The sequence below is a fragment of the Megalopta genalis genome, chromosome 2 (genome assembly GCF_051020955.1).
Source record: "Megalopta genalis isolate 19385.01 chromosome 2, iyMegGena1_principal, whole genome shotgun sequence".
Taxonomy (NCBI): Eukaryota; Metazoa; Arthropoda; class Insecta; order Hymenoptera; family Halictidae; genus Megalopta; species Megalopta genalis.
The window spans coordinates 40,409,038-40,429,651 of NC_135014.1; the positions used below are offsets into that span (position 1 = coordinate 40,409,038).

The 20,614-nt window shown below is 33.5% G+C and overlaps 1 protein-coding gene across 4 annotated transcripts in view; it reads left to right on the forward strand.

The window, feature by feature from the left end:
- LOC117219489 (CCR4-NOT transcription complex subunit 6-like) overlaps window positions 1-20,614 on the forward strand; it is an 816,126-nt gene that overhangs the window by 280,311 nt on the left and 515,201 nt on the right. The window contains exon 4 of one of the 4 annotated variants that reach the window (XM_076519385.1): window positions 3,771-3,917. The exons of the other annotated variants lie outside the window; for them this stretch is intronic. Within the exon in view, the coding sequence (XP_076375500.1) occupies window positions 3,771-3,841 (71 nt within the window). The 3' untranslated portion in view covers window positions 3,842-3,917. Of the gene's footprint in view, window positions 1-3,770; window positions 3,918-20,614 lie in introns of those variants that run through there. 4 annotated transcript variants of the gene reach the window in all.

A 20,614-nucleotide genomic window follows, 5' to 3' on the forward strand; every position in this document is an offset into this window, starting at 1 on the left:
CGAGATTATTCGAATAAAAATTCATTCGAAATAACTATTCGAAATGTAATTCGAAATGTTATTCGAATCAAATTTTATTCGAATAATGCCCAGCTCTGATCTGTGATTACACAAATCGTAAGAGAAAGTACACTTTGCAATGGAATAAAATGCGCAGACTAATTTTTTGCATCTAGCCTACATTTGAAGAAATTCAACATTGTCTACAATCCATCCAGAATTATTTAGATCGATACGATGTAACAAATTCGTTTGAAATTGTAATTTCAAACAAAATTATCGTGCTTCATTTAGACACAGTTCAGTCGCTGTAAAGCCTACTAATAGTCTTCCGGTACATAAAGTGTTAAAATGAATGGAAGCACCGGAGCTAAAGTGGTTGAAATAAAGGAAACTATGTCAGGAATACCAATTATCCAATTGTATAGTCCGCACAAATGAATTTGATAGTATTGAAAAAGGAAATGAAGATCGAGGTTCCCACTCGCATAAATTTCAAGCATCCATTTTTATATTGTATCATGGTCGATGTATGATATTAATCTAAATAAATATTAAATACGTTAAAATATTTTCCCACATTATTATCGTAACTCTAAGAAACTATGACGACTTTATTATTTATTCAAATGTTTTTATTTCTGTTTGTTCAGAAATACTGCGTTGCGTCTCGATGAGGCTATGCAATCAGTCTTTTCATTTACCTTAACCACATTTTAATGACATTATCAGTGCCTCGACCTTTCGTAAAACGGTGTGGAATGACTGAATAAAAGATGATTCACAATGTACAATACGTAAAATGCATCTCGGTAAAACTGTACGACGAGTCTCTTCATTCGCCTTAACCACATTTTAATGGCATCATCGGTGCATCGATCTTTCGTAAAACAGTGCGAATTGATTACAATGTAACACATACTTATGTCCATCATATATAATTCAGAATTAGTCATATTTTATTTATTTGCAGAAACTCTTTACACAAAGTTAATTTACATTTAATATTTCTTATAATATTCATTAATATTACTTTTAATATTAATATAAGTACAGTAAAGTCTCTATAATTGACACTCAAATTGTGCTCAAAAATGGACAATCCGAGCGTCAATTAGTGAGGCATTTACTGTAAATGTAATTAACGTTTAAAGAATTTCACATTTTTAGTTGATGTTAAAAATAAGATGTTAAAATTAAAGGTAATATTAATCAATATTGAAAGTAACATTAACTAATATTAAAGGTAATATTGATTAATATTGAAAGTAACATTAAGTAATATTAAACGTAATATTAATTAATGAATGTTGTTCTTAACATTAACTAAAAATGTTTAAACCCTTTGACACTAATCGCATTTACACATATCCTCGCCAAATCTTTTTCCGATATCTCCAAGAAATATCTGTTACATTTTTTATTCTATAAAACATGGAGAAATTGTTAATACCTCCCAAGCTGGACAAAAAGCCGGTTTCTTACAAAACTTGTGACAACGTAATCTTTTCTGATGACGCTTCTTCTTCAGTGCGAACTACTATTAATCTTACTTGGTTCTTGGTCAATTACGTCGGAACGTTCTTCAAGGGACTGCGAAATACCCAGCAAAATTACGTTTGGGAATGCTTTTGCACACAAGGATTTCGACCGTATATTTCGGTAATTTGAACGAGAATGATGAAATTGGAATAAGAAAAATTCGCCGACAAATTCTTTCCTTCGAGTAGAAAAATGGAAATTAGTTGAAAAGATTATCTGAAAGAAACCGCTCCACAAAAATTAATGAACACTAAGTTATAACTGTAAATTGTCGAACTTCGAACCGCTGTAACTTTGTGTAAAAAAAATCTTACGACGTTCTGTCTGTCCTCATTTCAAAGAGTTAAGTCTCTACTTTCACGCCCTAAGCAGAGAAAATATATTTTAAGATTTTCTTACTCGAGGTTACAAGAGTTTAATAAAGATTAATAACGTAAATTGATAATTTAGTATCCTTGAATCTCGTGCAGTATTTTATTGAAGGTTCATTGGAAAGTAAATATTTGAAATTCATCATTAATTACTTCATCATATTTTTGCAATATGTATTTACGAGGTATATTGTTACATTGTTCTCCTTGTCGCAATATACGCATGTGTTTCTGCTGGAACCATTTGCTGCTACCATTTTTGGTGATCAAATTCTCGAAATTGGTACCGAGCAGGAAAGTAAATATTTTTGAACACAAAAATAATCATCGAACTCGTCATTCAGTATTTTTGCGAATTCCATAGCCGACCTTTGAATTTGATGCATTTAAACCACTTGATCGCAGCAATGCAAACGCCAATTGCAAAAACACGAACATCAACAACGTGTTGCGAATGTAACGCATTTGCTTTCAGTCGAATAAAGTTACTGATAAATGAACTGCCGGGCTTTATGCGAAATCCAATTTTGTTATGCTTTTAAATGTAATTATAAATTTAATTATACGCTATATTCGTTTCTGTTTGTCACATTCCTGTTTCACGTAAATTCAGAAATATTTGCAGTCTACCGATAAAAGAAATAAATTACTGTTTATATCTTATGATTTGAAAAACACGGATCTACGCAGATTTGAATTTACGCGTTCACGTGTCCACCTTTTCATGAAAGCACTGACACGAAAATGTTCATATTCTCTGTATACGTCCGGTAGACATTAATTTAAATTAACTCAGCATATATTAATACCTCAATGGTATTAAAAAAGCGTTTGCATTTATTTAACTCAATTTTTCAGCAACACCAAATATTGTATATTCGTAAATTTGATACAGTTATCTTGGTCCAGTAAAGCACACTCAGAAGTGTAAAAGATGAAATTGGCATAATTCGGGACGTACAGAGTTAAGAAACTACGGTACAAATTTGTCCAAGTTTGACTCGGTTGATTTGGTGACCCATATTCATTGCTTATTCTGTACCCTACTTAGCAAGTACTAGCTACCCTACATACGTGCTATCTACCCCTCACGATTGCGGATGAAATATCTCGCAATCCAATGCTGTTTTTCAAGCTCTGGGGATAAAATATCTCGTGACCTAATGTGGCTTCTCTGACGCTTTCGACGATCCATCTCGCGTATGTGTTTAGATTTCTCACCGGGTCGTGAATTATTTCACCCTGGGCGTATAGAGTAATGCAATTTTAGCAGATATTTCGAAGAGATATCGAGTGGCATCCACAACAACTCGGTGATAGTCGACATTATTTTCTTTATTAATATCCGGTGAGTTTCGGCCCCTTTATAAATTGTTTCAAAGCCCTCGTTTCTAGAATATGAATGTCTCGTTGGAAACGCGAGACCGATGATCATGTTCGATAATTGTGACCTACTTTTGTTAATTTAATAGCCTGTCGGTGTTTATACTATTTCCTAGTTTCGTAGAGAAGTTTGAAACAGAATTTCAGTAATAATTTCGAAACAAAAATTTTCTAAGATGATTGAAAAGTACCGGGATTAAATGCAAATAAATTGTTTCTTTTATAATTTTGGTAAGTTGAAAGAAGTGCATCGATATTATTACATTGTTCTTATGTTATGATTTTGTGTTTGTTGTTTAGGAATTTTGTCACAATATTTCTTGTCTTTGTAGTTTCAGTAAATTGTAAACAGTACAAGAATATTCTTAAATTCTTCTGTATCTTGTATTGTTTCCTATTTCATTTACAATTTTTTACATTAAATGCACAAAATCTTCACTCTAGTAATCGCGGTTGTTTCTTTTTATGTTCCAGGTATGTTTCTATTCACAATTCAGTCCCGCGTGACAAGAATTTATTTCTGCTGCAAGGTATGTCTGACATAACATTCATAATAATGATACAAAAATTATCAAAATGTTACGAATCGAATTTTGGTTTCGTAATTCCCAATTGAACCACGAATATAATTTTGAAAGGTAAGTTGAACGTAGTTATTCTTCTGGAAATTGCTTTTACATAGCACTGTAATAAGGATATGTAGTCATCTGACTTCTCTGAAGTTTTCTATCGTCGCTTTCAATAGAATCTTTCTATGTTTACCTTAACTTCTTTTTTTTAAATATAAATAATTTACAGATTGAAAATCAAATTGTTCAGATCAAATGACTCTTAAAAATAGGAAGTTTCAAAGTCACTTTTTACATTAACAGATGCCAGTTCTATTAATTTAATGCAAAGAAGCAATTAACTTTTTTATTTTGTATACTTTGCAAGGATATTTATGACATTGCAAACGTAATCTTCAAAATTCTATCTCGCTGAAATTATTACGACTCTTCCAACTTTTCGATGTTTTCCATTGAAGTTCTCAGAGATTACTGCAAAAACCGTATATTAACTAGGCTGTGAATTTTTATACAAAACAAAAGTCGAACAAAGATGTATTTCTCCTTTTCAACGTATTAAAAATAGTGTGACAAGATTCTTACATTCTTGTAATGCCTTCGCTGTTCTGCACTTCGTTTACCCATTTTTGCAATAAATGCATAAAATCCACAATTTAGTAATAACAATTTCTGCGAAAAAACAGACATAATTTTATGCGCAAACAAAATGGATCGCATCGTCTACGGGTGTACATGATCCCTTATATCTTTGCAGAATAATATTTTCCTTCTTCGTTAGTACATAGAGAGAGACCCGGTCTCATACTTTCAGTTAATAATGAATCCCGTACATCATGTCAGAACAACGTTATCCATAACATCAAAGGAAGTGCGTCTCATTCTGCAATATATGGGCCGTCATCGTGATGGCTAAAAGACAGCTTTTGTAAAAACTTCGTTAGGAAGCTGGCAGTTATTATAGCAAGTACTAATTATTCTGCTAAGATCTTTTTTAATATATGATGTGCTGCATGCTCTTACAAAAAAATAAACCGATAATAATCCTGAAAATGTTCAAACTGAAACGAAATTGTTATACACTTCCAGTAATCAATAATTCTAAACTAGATTGCTGATGTTTAGGTATTTATAACTTTCACGTACGTAATTGTTGAAAGAATTACGCTGAAGGTTTTATTATAGTGGAAAAATAACGTATATACATATATTTATGAAACAAATATGATGGAAACAGTTGCAATATTTAAAGAAAAATATTGTAAAATAATAAATGCTTCTACACTTTTATCAAATACAAAAATGATACACTGTCTCTCATTATGTAGAAAGTATAACAATTTAATTACTGTAGCAATGTATTAGAACACTTTTAAAATCTCTGAATAAAATGCAGTTCCTAAAAAAAGTTCTTTAATTCTCGGGGATAATTGAATTTTAGGTCAGCGTTAAATTTTCAATTTCTGTACATATTCTGTTCACACACTCTCACAACATTCATTTGTATATTTCCTTTACACATATACTGATTTTTATCTGTCTGTCTTCATCGTTTATGAACTACACTTTCCACAGTAACTGTATAAATAATTATAATACTAGATATCTGATTTGTTTGATAAACTACTTTCTCCATGGAATGAAAATATTCTAAAAATTTCGTCTAGAATATTGAAGCCTTATGATTTATTTTCAAAGAAACTGTACGAGTAGTTACCACAAAATAAAACTAAAATATTCCTGTGTTTATGTAACATATTTATGTAAATGTGTTTACATTTGTAATAGAACCGATTACTAATGTAATGCTAATATTTGATAAAAATTGAAAGATATCGTTTTTAAGTTACAACGAAATTGAGAAAAAAATTCCTTTTTAACCCTTTGTACTCGAGTGGCGACTCTGAGGCGCCACTGAAATTGTTATAGCACGTTCCAAAATAACTTTTATATTATCCAAGTTTAGATTTAAGAAATCTAAATTAAAAATGTAATTGTTATATAAGTCACAAAACTCAATTTCATATGCATAAAGTGCACTTTGTTATACAAAGTAATAATTCTGATTATAAGACAGAAAGATTATTTTAGATTTACAGTTAAAATGGCTTCGAGTGCAAAGGGTTAATATTGCTTATTTTCTAATAATTTATCATATTGGTACAATTTCAGGCACAAAAAATGGCAAGAGAATGTGCAAATATCGTAACAATTTTTTTAAGAGTTAAAAAAGGTTTATATGGTTTTCAAACATTTACATATTCGAAGTCAAATTCGAGTTTGGCGCAGAAAATGTTTGCGAGCAAGACCCGCAGTTTCCACTTAGGCGGTTATAATAACGTTGTATAAATCTCGAATGCCACAGTTAATTAAAAGCGAAGTTATTTCTGCCCGAGGATAATAACATTCGGTATCTCGATACTCGGTACCGCCAATTTTAGTATTTAAGTGCATCGATAAACTGAATATTAGCGTTTATCATCTGAATTTTTAAACAATAGCGGCAGAGAGGATAATCAGGGAACTCAATTATTCGGAACATCCTGTTATCTGCACCGTTCTCCCCTCCTCGGCTCTCCCGTGCTCAAATAGACAAAGAGCTGCCGTATTCCCAGCTGGATAATGAACTTAATAGACCACTCGTGGCCACCTTGCATCGATGATCCGGCCGTGGCCATTTCGGCCCGATGACTCAAAGGACTAAAAGATAATAGCGTCCCTATTGCGCCCGAAATGAAATTACTGTTTAAACAATCTTCGCAGACCTCCGCCACGGTTGTTCCAGGGTCTCGGTGCGTTCGCTCGCCAAATTCGATTTTCAAACGATCTGCGAAGTCGCGGAAGAATTTACAGAGTCGCGGCTTCGACTCTATCAAACTGTCGAAATAGTTCCATTTGTTTGACGTCCATTCTTTCCATCGTTTATGCACGGCTAAACCGGGAAACACGGGCAACGCTGACACGGAAAGAAAGGAGCGGGGAACTTCGGCCAAGAAAAAGGTCAATGTGTCGTTTCTGAAAGCTCTCTCCGAGAGATTTAAATGTTACCGGATATTAAACTGGTCGGTCGGGATAACCGTGTTCCTGGAGAAATGTCAAATCGACGGACTCGAGTGCCGGCTGCGGGCGTTAACGACGCTACACGTCAAGGTGAGATCATTAGGCAATTCGGGCGGTTCTCGAGTTCTTTTGATACATTAATTGCGCAACAAGACGATAGAGTAGTAGTAGCAGTAGTAATAGAGCAGTAGTAGTAGACAACAACTGTGGAGTAGCCAATTACTGTGCCTTTGGTTTGTTCTCGAGCATAATTAACTTTATATTTATCGAATTTGAGATATTAAATTATCGAACTGTACAATATACTTGAATTTCGTCAAAATTTGTGCGATGGTTCCTTTTGACAACGTATTTTTTGACAACGTCACATTTATTAAAAATACTATTTATTTTTAACTCTTTAACGTTAAATTAAGAGAAGAAATAAAGGTTCGTGTTGTTTGTGTATTTCGCAATTAATGAAAGCAATATTTATTTTGCATAAGAATCAGCACAGTTTAATGATAACATTTATTTAAAGAAAATCGCAAAAATATTTAAATTAGCAGAAAACGAATAAATAAAGTTGAAATTAACAATTATTTTTCTGCTATTATTATCTTCAATGCAATCTTCAATTTTTTAGCAGTGTTAAAAACTCGGTTTGGATTGATGTAATTAAACTTTTAAAGTTCCCTGCTTCGATAAAAACTCAACGTTTCACTCATCGCACTTTTTAATTCATTCATGGTTGCATTTTCAATATGCTTTTAGTGGAATGATTCGCCAGAGACATTTTCAATAGGATTTGTGTTTTACGAACTGGCTCTATTTCGCATACAATTCAGTTTTATAAAGTAGTATTAAGCTCGTATTTCAATTATTTTCAAAGCGTCTTGTTATTTTGTCCAGTAGCGCATTTATCTCGAATTATTCTTAAAATAAGCCTCATATTTAAACGCTATTTTTTAAAAACGAGAATGCAACAAAAATTTCTTTTGTTGTTAAGCTGAAAACTTCTTCGTTGCAAAAATAAAAGAAAATGCTATTAGTTTTCGATTTTACAAACTAGCAAATACCAATAAAATATATAAATTTATAGCTTCCTTATAACAGTGTAATAAAATGATTTCAAACAGCAGAGCAATTTTTGCAATAAATATTTCCAATAATATTACCAATAAATATTTCCAATAATATTACCAATAAATATTTCCAATAATATTACCAATAAATATTTCCAATAATATTACCAATAAATATTTCCAATTATTACATAATTACATAAGAGATGGCCGTACATTTAAGTTAATATCCAAACAATGGAATCAATAAATTACGGATCTTGATGCGAAATCAAAATTTTCTAAAAAAACTATGAGAGACAGAAATTAAATAAAAATTCGTTGTTCCTTTTAACGGTTTTATTAAGTCAACAATATAAATTCTTCCAACATCTTCACAGTTTTGTGTCGCACCTATTCGCTTTTGTTATAACTGCACAAAATCCACACTTTGGTAAGCTATGTGTATCCAGCGCTGCACATCAAAAACCAAGTGAAATACACGTTGCCTAATAGAACGTCACAATGTAAGTTGCAATCAATAATTAAGGAATGTAACCAGAACGCATTCTCGTGAAATGTTTTCAAGAAATTACACGTTTCAACCGAATGATGTAAACGCGAGTGCAGCAAAGTATTCAAATTTTTTCGCGAACAAAAATGTGGATCTGTTAACTTGAATTTTATCTTCCAATCTCAGCATTATTAAATCTTGCTGCAAGATATTTGCGCAAGAAATTTATGCAAATAGCGGATAATTTATTGTGCTTTGCTTTTCGAAAGAAACTAATTAATAGGTTGAACCGGGAGTTTGCGGTGTTGCCGCATGCCAAGCTAATTCACAATGCTTTGCGTTGCAAATAGTTTATCACACTGCCTACATGTTGACCAATACGTTGCTATATACATATCATAATAGTACAACTCTATTTTTATCCTATTGTACAGAAACATATAGCATCTTACGGTACTATTATTTGTTGATTATAAAATTTCATCGTCTTGACAAAATTTTCTACAAACATTACAAACATTACAAATCTATTTATCCCATTGTAGATTCTGTACGAACACGTTTATCTCGATAAATTTTAAATAAATTCTTTTGACAAAATTGAGTAAAATGCAAAAAACAGTAAAAGTAAAAACCTATTAGAGTTATTAAGAAAATAAACGTTTACGTTGCTCCCGCATCTTACAGTTAATAGAAAGAATTTATGCTTTTCATAAATATTCGCAGTCTAATTATAAGAGTTCCAAATAAATGATTTCAAACAGTTGTTTCTGGTCTTCGTTTGAAATAAAATTAGCCTAGGTCTGGTCGCTCATAGTCCCAACCATACTGAATTCCAATGAACCACTTTCGAGAAGGCTCCCGAAACATCTCGAAAATGTTTAATAATAAAATCGCTCGAACAAGCGGGTTTCTTGAATGCCACGTGATTCTAGGTCAAGCCACTATCAGTCCATGTGGCCAATGTATCATTTTGTACAATATCGAACGCGCGTAAAAATGTGCCAGGCTATAGGATAGGCTATCGCGAATGCTATCGGGGCCTGTAATGTCCAGCGCAGATTTCCTATTCGAATTTTTCCTTTCAGGTGAACTGGTAGGCTGTACATAGCACGCATCGTTTCGACTTTGTGAATATTTGCAAATAGCCGGGCTATTTACTCGGGCGCATGTACCAGCAGGAACGTTTGAAAGAAATGCTGTTTGAGCGTGTCCATCGAATCGGAGACCCTGTATAACGTGTCGAATATAAATGCGTTCGTTCTGCAAAACGTTACGAATCAGCGGGTAACCGGACCGCGCGCATCGTTCGCCTAGACTGGGGAAAATGATCCTGAGGGTGGCCAATTTGTTGATACGTGAACAGAACTGGATTGCCGTGTGTAATTTCGCTGAAACGATTTTCGAGCGATCGTATTGTACGGCTCTAATAAGAACCTTTTATATAACGTTCGCCAAATAATTAACGTTTCATGTTCCATTTTCCATATTGTATAAAGTACAATTGCACAAAGTAATATCAATCATCGTCGAACCGTGATTCGCGTTCCGCCTCAAAAATTAGATAAAAATCAGCGATTTTTGATGCGGGAAATATGTGCGGTATTGATTTCGAACTCTTATGTATTCCGATATATTGAGGAGATATCGTATGTGTTTTAAATGCAAAAATATGGTTGATATCGAATGTTATAAGAGCATGTTAAAATGAGAAATAAATATTTGATAGAATTCATTGCGGACTGTTTAGTTACAAACAATGATAACATCGATCCATTCGAAATGACAGTTAATTTTTAAATTCATATACGACGAAAGATATAATTCTTAAAATAATATGCAATCAGAAGGTTTCATTTTAAGAAACCTTTACTATTTGCTTTATAAAATCTTTGTCTTCCTGAAGCTGTGCTCTTTCAAACGATATGCAACGACAAGATTTTTTTAAAGAAATCTTCACAGAGATTTGTTTTCAGTAAAATTCTTCGTTTAGAAAGTTCATTCTTAAGAGATTTTTCTCTGGATTTGTCTAATATCGTCGCGAAAAAGAATAATCGTTCCACTGGTGTAGAAGATGGAAGAGGAGTGTTATAAGAAAAATGTTTCTTATTATCGGATAATCATTCAACATGACCAGGGGGGTTCTTACATCGGAGCTGATGATGGAATTTCCAAGAATAATTTCATAATTATCTTAAATTATTATAAAATCAACTAACAAATTATTGAAAGTAATATTTCAAATAATGCAACTTCAGAAATAAAAGGAATAAAACACGGTGAAAAATAGTAAAACGTCGATTTTCACGTAAAAAGTTGTTTTCTTCATAATTCCAATACGTGTGTAATAACGCTGGATTGGCTTCCTACACACTCAACAATAAATATTTGGAGCATTCTTCAAATCATACAATATACAATATACATCGTATATTATTATTAAATCGTATATTATTATTAAAATATCCAAAAATTGGATATTTTAATAAGTATGCGTCACACATTGTTTATATTACAGTATTGTTTTATTTAGTGCATACAATGAATAACAGAACTAAGACAAGTATAAAAAGATAAATAGAAGAAATATAAAAATAAAATAAAGATATGACAATAAAATAAAAATGTAAAAATAGAATAAAAATATAAAAATAAAATAAAAGTATAAAAATAAAATAAAAATAACACAAGCCAAGAAATTATAGAAAAATATGTATCCTGTATCCTATATATATTTATCCTAATATTTATCCTAAAAAATTTTATCCTATGTTAACGTTTACTACACCCAAGAATATGCATCTGTGCAACACGTCCCTTAACTTTTGTCAGTAAGCGTATTATTTTCCATCAGTAATCTTGTTATGAAGTAATATAGTGTCCATTGCTCTCGGTATCTCCATCGTTAGAACGAACATTATCGGAGATGAGGAAACTCCTTAAAGCGCAAATACTGATAATACTACTCCGAACGCTTGACGCCGAATGCTCACGTCCGTCGGGCACAGTTTTTTTTTCTAAATCTCCCAATTAAGTTCTCCGTTATATTAATATCTGGAGTTTCCAGTTCCCATCATTCTTCCGAATTGGTAGCACGTTATCCGAGCTTCTTCTTGCCGAGCAGCGGTAAGAAGCGAGGAAATTCAACTAGATCGGGGACTGGGTCTCTCGCAAGTCGGATGCCAGAGTGTCTCTAGTGTATTAATTAACGGCCTATTGCTAGTTTCTTTTTAATTAATCCAGAACGGTTTGTGTTTCTGCACGATGTGCTCGGATGATCATTACTGCGGGCAGACCGGAGACGTTAGCGTCTTCTATCCGCAGTGCTCCGCTGTCGTTCCAGTGCGAGTGCGTGCCGGTTCGTTTGCTGTTTACAGATCGCTGAAAAGGGAAGTGCCCTTGCCGATGTCACCCCCTCGATCCTTTGCCTCCGGCTGGGACACAGGGGTGTTCAACCTTTCAGTTTCTCTAGGCCACATTGGAAGAAGTCGATTTTCCAAAAGTTGCTTTGCATCTCACAAAATATACCTAACACTAACGATAGCTGACGAGCCAAAACACGCAAGGACTTAAGAATTACGAAATTCCGAAGTTTAGGCTTATTCTTAATAACTATCCTATTATCTCCAGGGTAAACGATTATGTATTTCGGACTTCTTAGGACATATTTCGTACAAAACTTTCATTGCCATGGTCAAGGACAAAATTGGTGAATTTCTGTCAATGCCCTTTGTGAAGAATGTAAAGAAATTAATATACTAAAAAACAAAGGCAGAAGGTAAGAATAAATATGGCGCTGCAATACATTATCATGCGAAAAAATGTTATCAATTAAATAGAAAATTGTATAAAATTAGCATCAGCACTCGTTAAAACAGTCACATACACACGTAGAAATATCCTAAAATATTGGATACTGCGAATATAAAGTAAATTATTGTTCGCCTGTATGCAAATTTGAGTGCCCAAATACTTTATTTTTCAGGATCTTCCTTGACCAAATACTTTTTTCCAAGCATAATTTTCTTTGCTCAGTATTCTACTCATTCAATATATGTATATATTTTAAAGTATCCAAGATAATAAATATACTTTGTGAGTAATTAAGTAATTAAGTTTTACCTTCATTAAGTTTTACCTTTTACGATTTTAAATAGCACTCATTATAACATGTTCTCGAAATTATAATTTTGTAACATTTATCTACATTCGATATTCAGATGTTGATAATATTCTGTGAAATGTGTTCGCCTAATTGTCTTCCTGGAAGCTGTTCTCGCTTAAAGAAATAATGAAAATACAAATACGCCAATGCCAAAAGTGATTTATTTACGTTGACATTTAAATTATACATTTACATTTATTGATTAGAAAATACTTATTGGTTGCATAGGATCGGTCTGCCGGGTCCGCCATTTTAACGTAATCTTGTTTGACTGTGTGATTGTCACATGTGGCCCGTTGTATTTGCTTATCGGATTAATGGTTTTCCTATAAACGTACCATACACGTGTCATGCTTAGTAGTATATATGGTGTAAGGATGCAACAGTAAAATGAATTGTTGAGCTGAGCTATTGATACTTCTGTCGCGCCACGCTCGCTTCTTGGGTCACATTGGAAACTTGTTTTGATCCGCGAGGTTGGTCACCCATGGCTTAGAAGATTCTTCGCGGGCTAATATCGCGCCACAAGAAAGTAATGGTCCTCGTCGGACAGGGTGATCCTATTAACGTTAGGTGCAGGTGTTTACGCCTGTTGCTAACTCGACCGAAATGGCCGATCCTTTTACTAATGATAACGTGGCCACGCAGCGGGAGCGTACGTTGGAAACACGTTTTACGAGTTTTATGCCGGTTTTCTGCTCTTCAAACGCATTTCTCGAGGCTTTTTTGTCGAATTTTTGTCTGCCAACAAAATATTCCGTATTGTTGCTGCGGAGAAGGATGACACACGACCGTAACGCAGGATGTAAGCAGTAAATTTTGACAGAATTGCTTCTGCTAGACTAGACTGTGGTTATTTATGCATTTATGGCTTGTTGCAGCGATGCGAAATTCGATAGAATGTAGTATGATTTTATTTTTGTTTCCACGTTCTTAAAATTTGACTACGAAAATGATCGTACAACATCGACGTTACATGAATTCAGGAATATTACAGTTATATTATGTCTTCCTCATTGAAATTATTTATAAATGAAATGTACATCTCTATTAGGCTTCTATTCTTCGAGATTGGTTCCAACAATTTTTAAAAAAATTTTTATTTAACCCTTAAATGCATGATTTTTTGTTTTGAATTTTAAAAACTCGTTTTTTATAGGAATGTAGTCATAGGTTACGTAAAAAATAAATAAAAAAATCTAGGTAATAATATTGAGTATTTATTTATTATAATATTATTATTATTGAGTATTTATTTATATATTAAAATCTGGCATATATCCAATAAAATTTTCAAATGCAACATCAAACATTCATAGCTTACTTGACAACAGATGAGAAGTAATTTTTTTTTTCAATTAGATAAATCACTCCTTTATAGGAAACTCGAAAAAAGAAAATATCTCTCCAAGTAACACATTGAAGGTTATCACCCACCACATTCAAATGTCAAAAAACATATAACTTACTCGCCAAAAGTAATATTAAGTCTTTTATTTCACACATGGTCTATTGTCTATTGTTATCAACGTGTATTCGGAAACGCACATACTCAGGTTTTTGAATAAAATTAAGTGGAACTGGAATGTAGACAATTGGCAACAATATGCATTTAAGGGTTAAATCTTACTTATCGAAATTATTTTGGTATATCTCTATTCAACTCTCATTCGACTCAATAATTTTGTGTTTACATTATTAAGTAAATAAAGATGTACTAAGTATTTCATAGAATTTAGTATGATTTTATTCTGTTCCATGTTCTTAAATTTATAAAATAAAAATTGAAATACAAATTATTGAATACTATCGCAATATTTTTGGGTTAACCAAGATTGACGCGAACCTACAGATCGTCTTAATTCGTGTTTAAAATTTCAAGGTTGCAACATGACCACTTTTTTCTAAATCGTACAGAATGTTGACAAAAAATGCGTTTAATGCTCCGCGAACGATCTTTGCAATGAACCTTTTGACTTATGCTTAATCGACTTAGCGTGAGCACGTAAAAATAACCTCAGTCTTTTTGTATAAATCATTCTTATAGTTCAGTTATTAACGTCGCTATTTCTATCAAAGGTGTCGTGAGACACCTTTTAATCATTTCTATTGAACACTATTTTTATACCAGAAGGATTAAAGGACATCTTTTAATAGTTTTTAATGCAAATTATATCCTCTGTGCTGCGTTTTCTATGTTATCTTTTCTCGACTCTTGCTTAGTCATGACTAAATTAATACGATAAATCGTATAATACAAAATATCGATAAAAATAGCCTGCCCCTTAATCGTAATCCTTACTTTTCCAAGGTCTTCGAGGCGTGGTTTTGTGAATCCTTGCTTCTCATGGTAACCGAATCATGTGCCCTGTCGAAGTGTTTCTGAAACTATGCTCGACTATGCAGGTGATCAGAAAAGGTGCAATCTCACCCACGTCTTTACCACTTTATGTGTGCGTTTTGCATTAAACATGCATACTAATGAAGACTTGAATATCTTTTGATTAAACCGGTCACGCTGAACGAGAAGCAACATTTTGAATAATCTACAATGTTACTTGAGCGTAAAACTTATCTACAGATCATTCAATGATTCATAAAACCAGTTCGTAAACTTTCAGGTCTGACTAGTTTTCATTCATACGCTCACAACTCATCTAATTTCCAATTAATCTTAAAAAAATCTGTCTGAAACATTTTTAGGACTACATAGATTATAATAAAACGACAAGATCTCTACTGCTTGGTTTACCTTATAATAAATCATTGATATTGGAATCAGGAATCTTAACTGTTGTAATCACTATGAAAAAGGTCGTTGCATAATCATTATTATTTTGAATTTCATTATCTTCATTTTCGTCATATTTATGATTTTCACTTTCAGATGCAAATATTTTTAATTAAAAATAATAGTTATATGTGACCGAAATCATTTTTATGCTAATCATTATAATTATTGATGAGGGAAATTAGTTGACTGACTTTTAAAGTAGATTATTGGCAACAGAGAAATCTTCGCTTGGTTCTAATTGTTATTTGTAATAAAAAATTGGAATTTAGTAATCATGTGGTATTTTTGTAACAATTTCTTCTATATTTCGCGATTAATAGCTCTAACGTCTTCAAAATACTAACTCCACATTTTTCAAAATAATAGATTCAAATTTATCAAATCATATCTTTTAATCTTGTAGATTTTTGAATAATTTCTCTTACATTCCGTTTTTCAAAATAATGGCGTCAACTTTTTCAAAATAACAGCTCTATATTTTTTGAATTATAGAACCAAATTTTTCAAACGATTGTCGGTTTTGGTTTCCGGTTGGAATAATCGAAATAGCCAATTCAACGAGAGTTATTTAACAATATAATATCTTTACGAACGACTACAGCTTAGTTTCAATGAAGAAGGGATTAATTATATGATACGAACAGTCAGAAATTTGCGAGATGTTTGTACTCGATCGTTTCGCAAAGATCGATAAAAATATATTCAGAATTTCGTGTTCGCTATCTGGAATTAACTTCGGCATGCACTTTGTATATCAGCGACGGTGGATTCTGCGATGGAACACATAACGATCGGGATGCTTGATAAATTCCATACTTGTGGCATGCTGGGTGCTCGTCGGTAAATTAATATCGGGGGGCTGGTTGGAGATGATTTGCGACGAGTAGGCTGCCGATGCACATGAAAATTCGCAATTTTCTACGACAATCTGCAGACAAGAAAGTAGAGGATGATTTTATTATCAACGAATAGATCCAATGATTTTATAAAAAAGTAGAACACTACTGTTGTCGCATAGCTCATACGATAGACAATTTTGTACACAAAAGTAGAAATTTGATAAGGATAAATGAACTGGCGATATGTCTGTGCAAATTTGCAATTTCGTAGCTGAATTTATGGAGAAGGAAATGAGCTAAAATTTCGTTGTGAAAATAGACAAGGACTATTCATAAATATTCACAATTTCGTGCACATTAGTTTATAAAAATACCGTGTCACTTTTTTTATTAGGTGTTTCGTTATTACAATTTTTATTTTACGATACTTTGCAAATTTGATAAGTTTTATATTTGGTAATATTCGCAATCTATTTAAAAGAGATATTTGATTATGCGAATTTATACATTTCTAGTCATAATTTTAGAGTACACGGAAGTAAAGTAAATTGAAATTGAAATTTAAAACTGTTTCTGTCGTATAAGCTTTCGAAAATTTATACATGTTATTCGTATATGTATAAAGTTACATGGTCGATTGATCCAGTTATAATACTTATATTTCAAGGGAAGAGGAAAAATTAAATGTAGAATATTCATTTACAATAATTGTTGTTTTATCGTATCTCTCCCATGATACGGGTCTGCTTCAAGCATGTATAAAACCTCTACAAAGCATCCATTCGTCTCTTGTTCGCTAAAGATATTAAGTTCAATGATCGCTAAACATGCGATGGTATATTTTTGTGCGATATCGTATACAAAATGAAATTCAACTTGAATAATTACAATCAGACCGTAGATTTTTCAGAATTTTGTAAGTTATACAAGTTTTGAAAGTAGTATACTGTTTATTCATTAAAGATAACCTAATATGAATTTATTAAAATATAGAAAAGATAAAAAATCTGTCTTAGCAGCATGAAAAACTTGCAACATTTTAATAATAATTTATTTGCAATAAGAGTAAAATTAATACACGTGAAATTTCGTAGATAGAATGAAAATGTTTAATTATTCTTACCTTGTTGCTAACTACTCTAATTGGAAATATTTTGATCATTTAAAGACTTTAAATATATAATTTTTAGAATGAAACAATATTATGTTATTAATGTTATTAATATTATTATATTCAGTTTCTATAGCGTAATAATATTTAAATGCATTACACGCGATGACGTTCTTCTACACTGGAAATCATGAACCTTCTATAATTTCAGATAATTAAGCGATTTTCCATTTTCAATATGTGAATCACTTTTTAATAAAAGATTAATTTGTTCATCCAGCACTGCGGCGATTGCGATTCCACAAATTCCGTACAAAATGAAATTGTTTAAATAATTCAATAATAATATTCATTATATTAAAACAAATTTACTTTGTAGTTATTATATAAAACAGTCTCTTGTCACAAATTTAATTGAACGTACGCTGTAAAAAAAGATACGAGCGATCAATCATATTTCAATATCCTAAATAGCTTAATATAAAATGTAATTAGCATTTTCCGTAAAGGGATTTGCAAAATGAACGTTGTATGGATGGATACTGCTTAATAACTATTTATTACAGTAATAATCATGCTGATGATGTAGAGGCTTTCCATAATACTTATAGAAATATTAACAAAATTTAGCAATTCTATATTTTCTCTTCGGTGTTAACATCGTGTAATATCCAGAAATCTATTATGTTGTATTTTGCAAGTTGCACTATATACCTGTTTACCAATAGTTATGCAAAATTTCTCACGATTAGCAAAATTCTATATGATTCTTGCAATCAATGCAAAAAATTTGAAGATCCACAATTGAATTATATTTCTTATAGTTCTCTATAGTTCTTTTCTTTAATTCTATTTCTGTACCAACAATAAAACAAGTCTTTGTCGAAATTAATTATCCTCAAATTCCATGAAATGAATAAACGCCGATGGAAAAATACTTTCACTATCCCTATGGTAACCTTCTGAAAATCACGAAATCAGGATCAATTTACATACGAATTCTCTAATGACAAACTGCTGCCCAATCAGACCTAATTTAGCTCTTAACTCTTTGTTCACACCTAAAAAATTGATTTTAGAATAATACCCTACGCCCGAATATTGAGAGTTCGTCGTTTTTTATTGTACTGTGTTTTTCCGCGTATTTGATATTCGCGGTTCCCTACGACTTTTCAAGGTGCTAGGGATACTAAGCTGAGTTTCTTTTCTTTAACTTGGAATATATTTGAACATTCAACTTCACATCGATATAGAGTATAATTTTTAGAGAGTAGACTATTCCGTGTTCGGGTTGGTGGAAGGATGAATGTTGTGTGTTGTGTCTTCTCGGAGGTAAGTTCGGTGTGGGTGTGTTCTAAATTTGGGACAGTCGGATTTGTGGATTATTCATTTTTTGCGAGGAGTGAGGGAAACGGTCGCCCTGACTGATTGGAGTACAAAATTAGAAAGGTGACCGCCCCAAACTAAGGGTCACCCGCAGGTAGTGTTCGTGCCCTCGGGTGACGCCCGCGAAGTAATCCGAGTGTCCCAAGGATAAGCCGTAGCAAACAATGATCCGGAAAATGCCTTTTCTCGGTGGAACATGCATATCGTAAAAAACGGCTAGAATTGACATTTGGTGACCAACTGTGGGTCATAATAGAAATACTTGAATAGAAGACGGAAATGGCTTTCAACGAAATTGTTTACTACGGGTGTTCTGGCATTTCGATTGCTTCGTCCAAAATATGCTATTTCCTAGGGCCTTCGGTCCCTGGGTTATCCACATCTGGCAATTTTCCTCTTCCCAGGGACGGACGTAGATGGTCAATAATGTTTGACTCGAGGACAACATTTTTCCTCGCTTGATTTGTAGGGGTTCCGTCATACAACGGAACATACTGTAATTAGGGTTATAATCTTGAATATTTTTCTTTAAAGTTTAAAATTTTTAAATATATTAAAAATACATATTAAAATTATATTGTACTGTTATAAAATGACCCGAAACGTCTTCTTAATAGTCACATTTTGATTGATTTTGACTCGCAGCAAAAAAAGCTTGCCGACGCCTGGGCTACAGCGTGAATCATCCCCGAGCGCAAAGTATCTCCGCTGTTTTATATCGCATGGGAATAATTCCTCAGGATAAACTGAAGCTATTTTAACACCATCCTGTCTATAGATTGAGAAATTTTGTTGTATCGTGCCTGTTATACAACACCTCCGCGTCCCTTCTTCCAATCATTTCCCTAACATTTTATTCCCAGTTCCCCCAGCTCCAGCATTCCTTCCGGACTCATTCGATTTCTTTTAAAACAGCAGAAGCAGCTCTATAATTTCAGCAATTACAAAGCGGAGGGATTTTGAAATGGGTCATCTGAAGCTGTCTGACAGTTCCAGTGTTAATAATCTCCGGTAATCAACTGCAGCTAGCGTAACCGACGCAGGTGTTTGCCAAGGAGCACGGCATCCACAGATGGAGTTCTCGGCGTGCTTTCGATCCCTTTCACGCACTGCCATTAATGTTGCGCGTTGACCTAAGAATGCTACTCCCAAGACTCGAGAGCAGACTCGAGCTGGACGGAGATCCGGAGACAGCCTCCGCGACGACTGCCGTTCCCCGATGGACGCAGCTTTTGCTCCCGAGAGGATAATCTGCAGGAGTTCACTGCGAAGTGGTGACAAGCGCGAGAGGAACTCTTCAAGTAACTCTCGAGACCAGCTCTCCAGCAGACACGTAGCATAACAAAGACCGGGCGGCGGTAGTAAAACGCAGAGAGCTCGGAGGTTCGCGGATTCCACGCACAGATAGCAGTCGATGTCGTCATAGTTTTGCGCCTGATAACGTGCGCCATGGATGCGCCAGTTTAGCCCGGGTTTACGACGCGAACGTGACTTCTTTGTTATTTTTACAGATTAAGATGTAAGCTCGGATCATGCGTTGTGTCATTATACCGTTTTGCTTCGTTATCTCCATTGCCCAGAGCGCTGCCAACTAATTTAGAGCGTTCACAGTTCGCTGAAGAACAGTTGATGCCACGTAACTCGAAGTTGTGGCAGACTGGACCGTAATCGTCGAAACTTTCTTCGGGATCTCTTTGCGAAGGAACTGTGACGCCTTCCGCGGCCACGTTTACAAGATTTATTTATGCATTTTCAGTAACATTTGAAAATGTTTCGGGTTAGCGAATGGTTGAAATTGGTGGTATCGGGTGCTTTGGAACGTAGTCGAATTTTCAAGAAG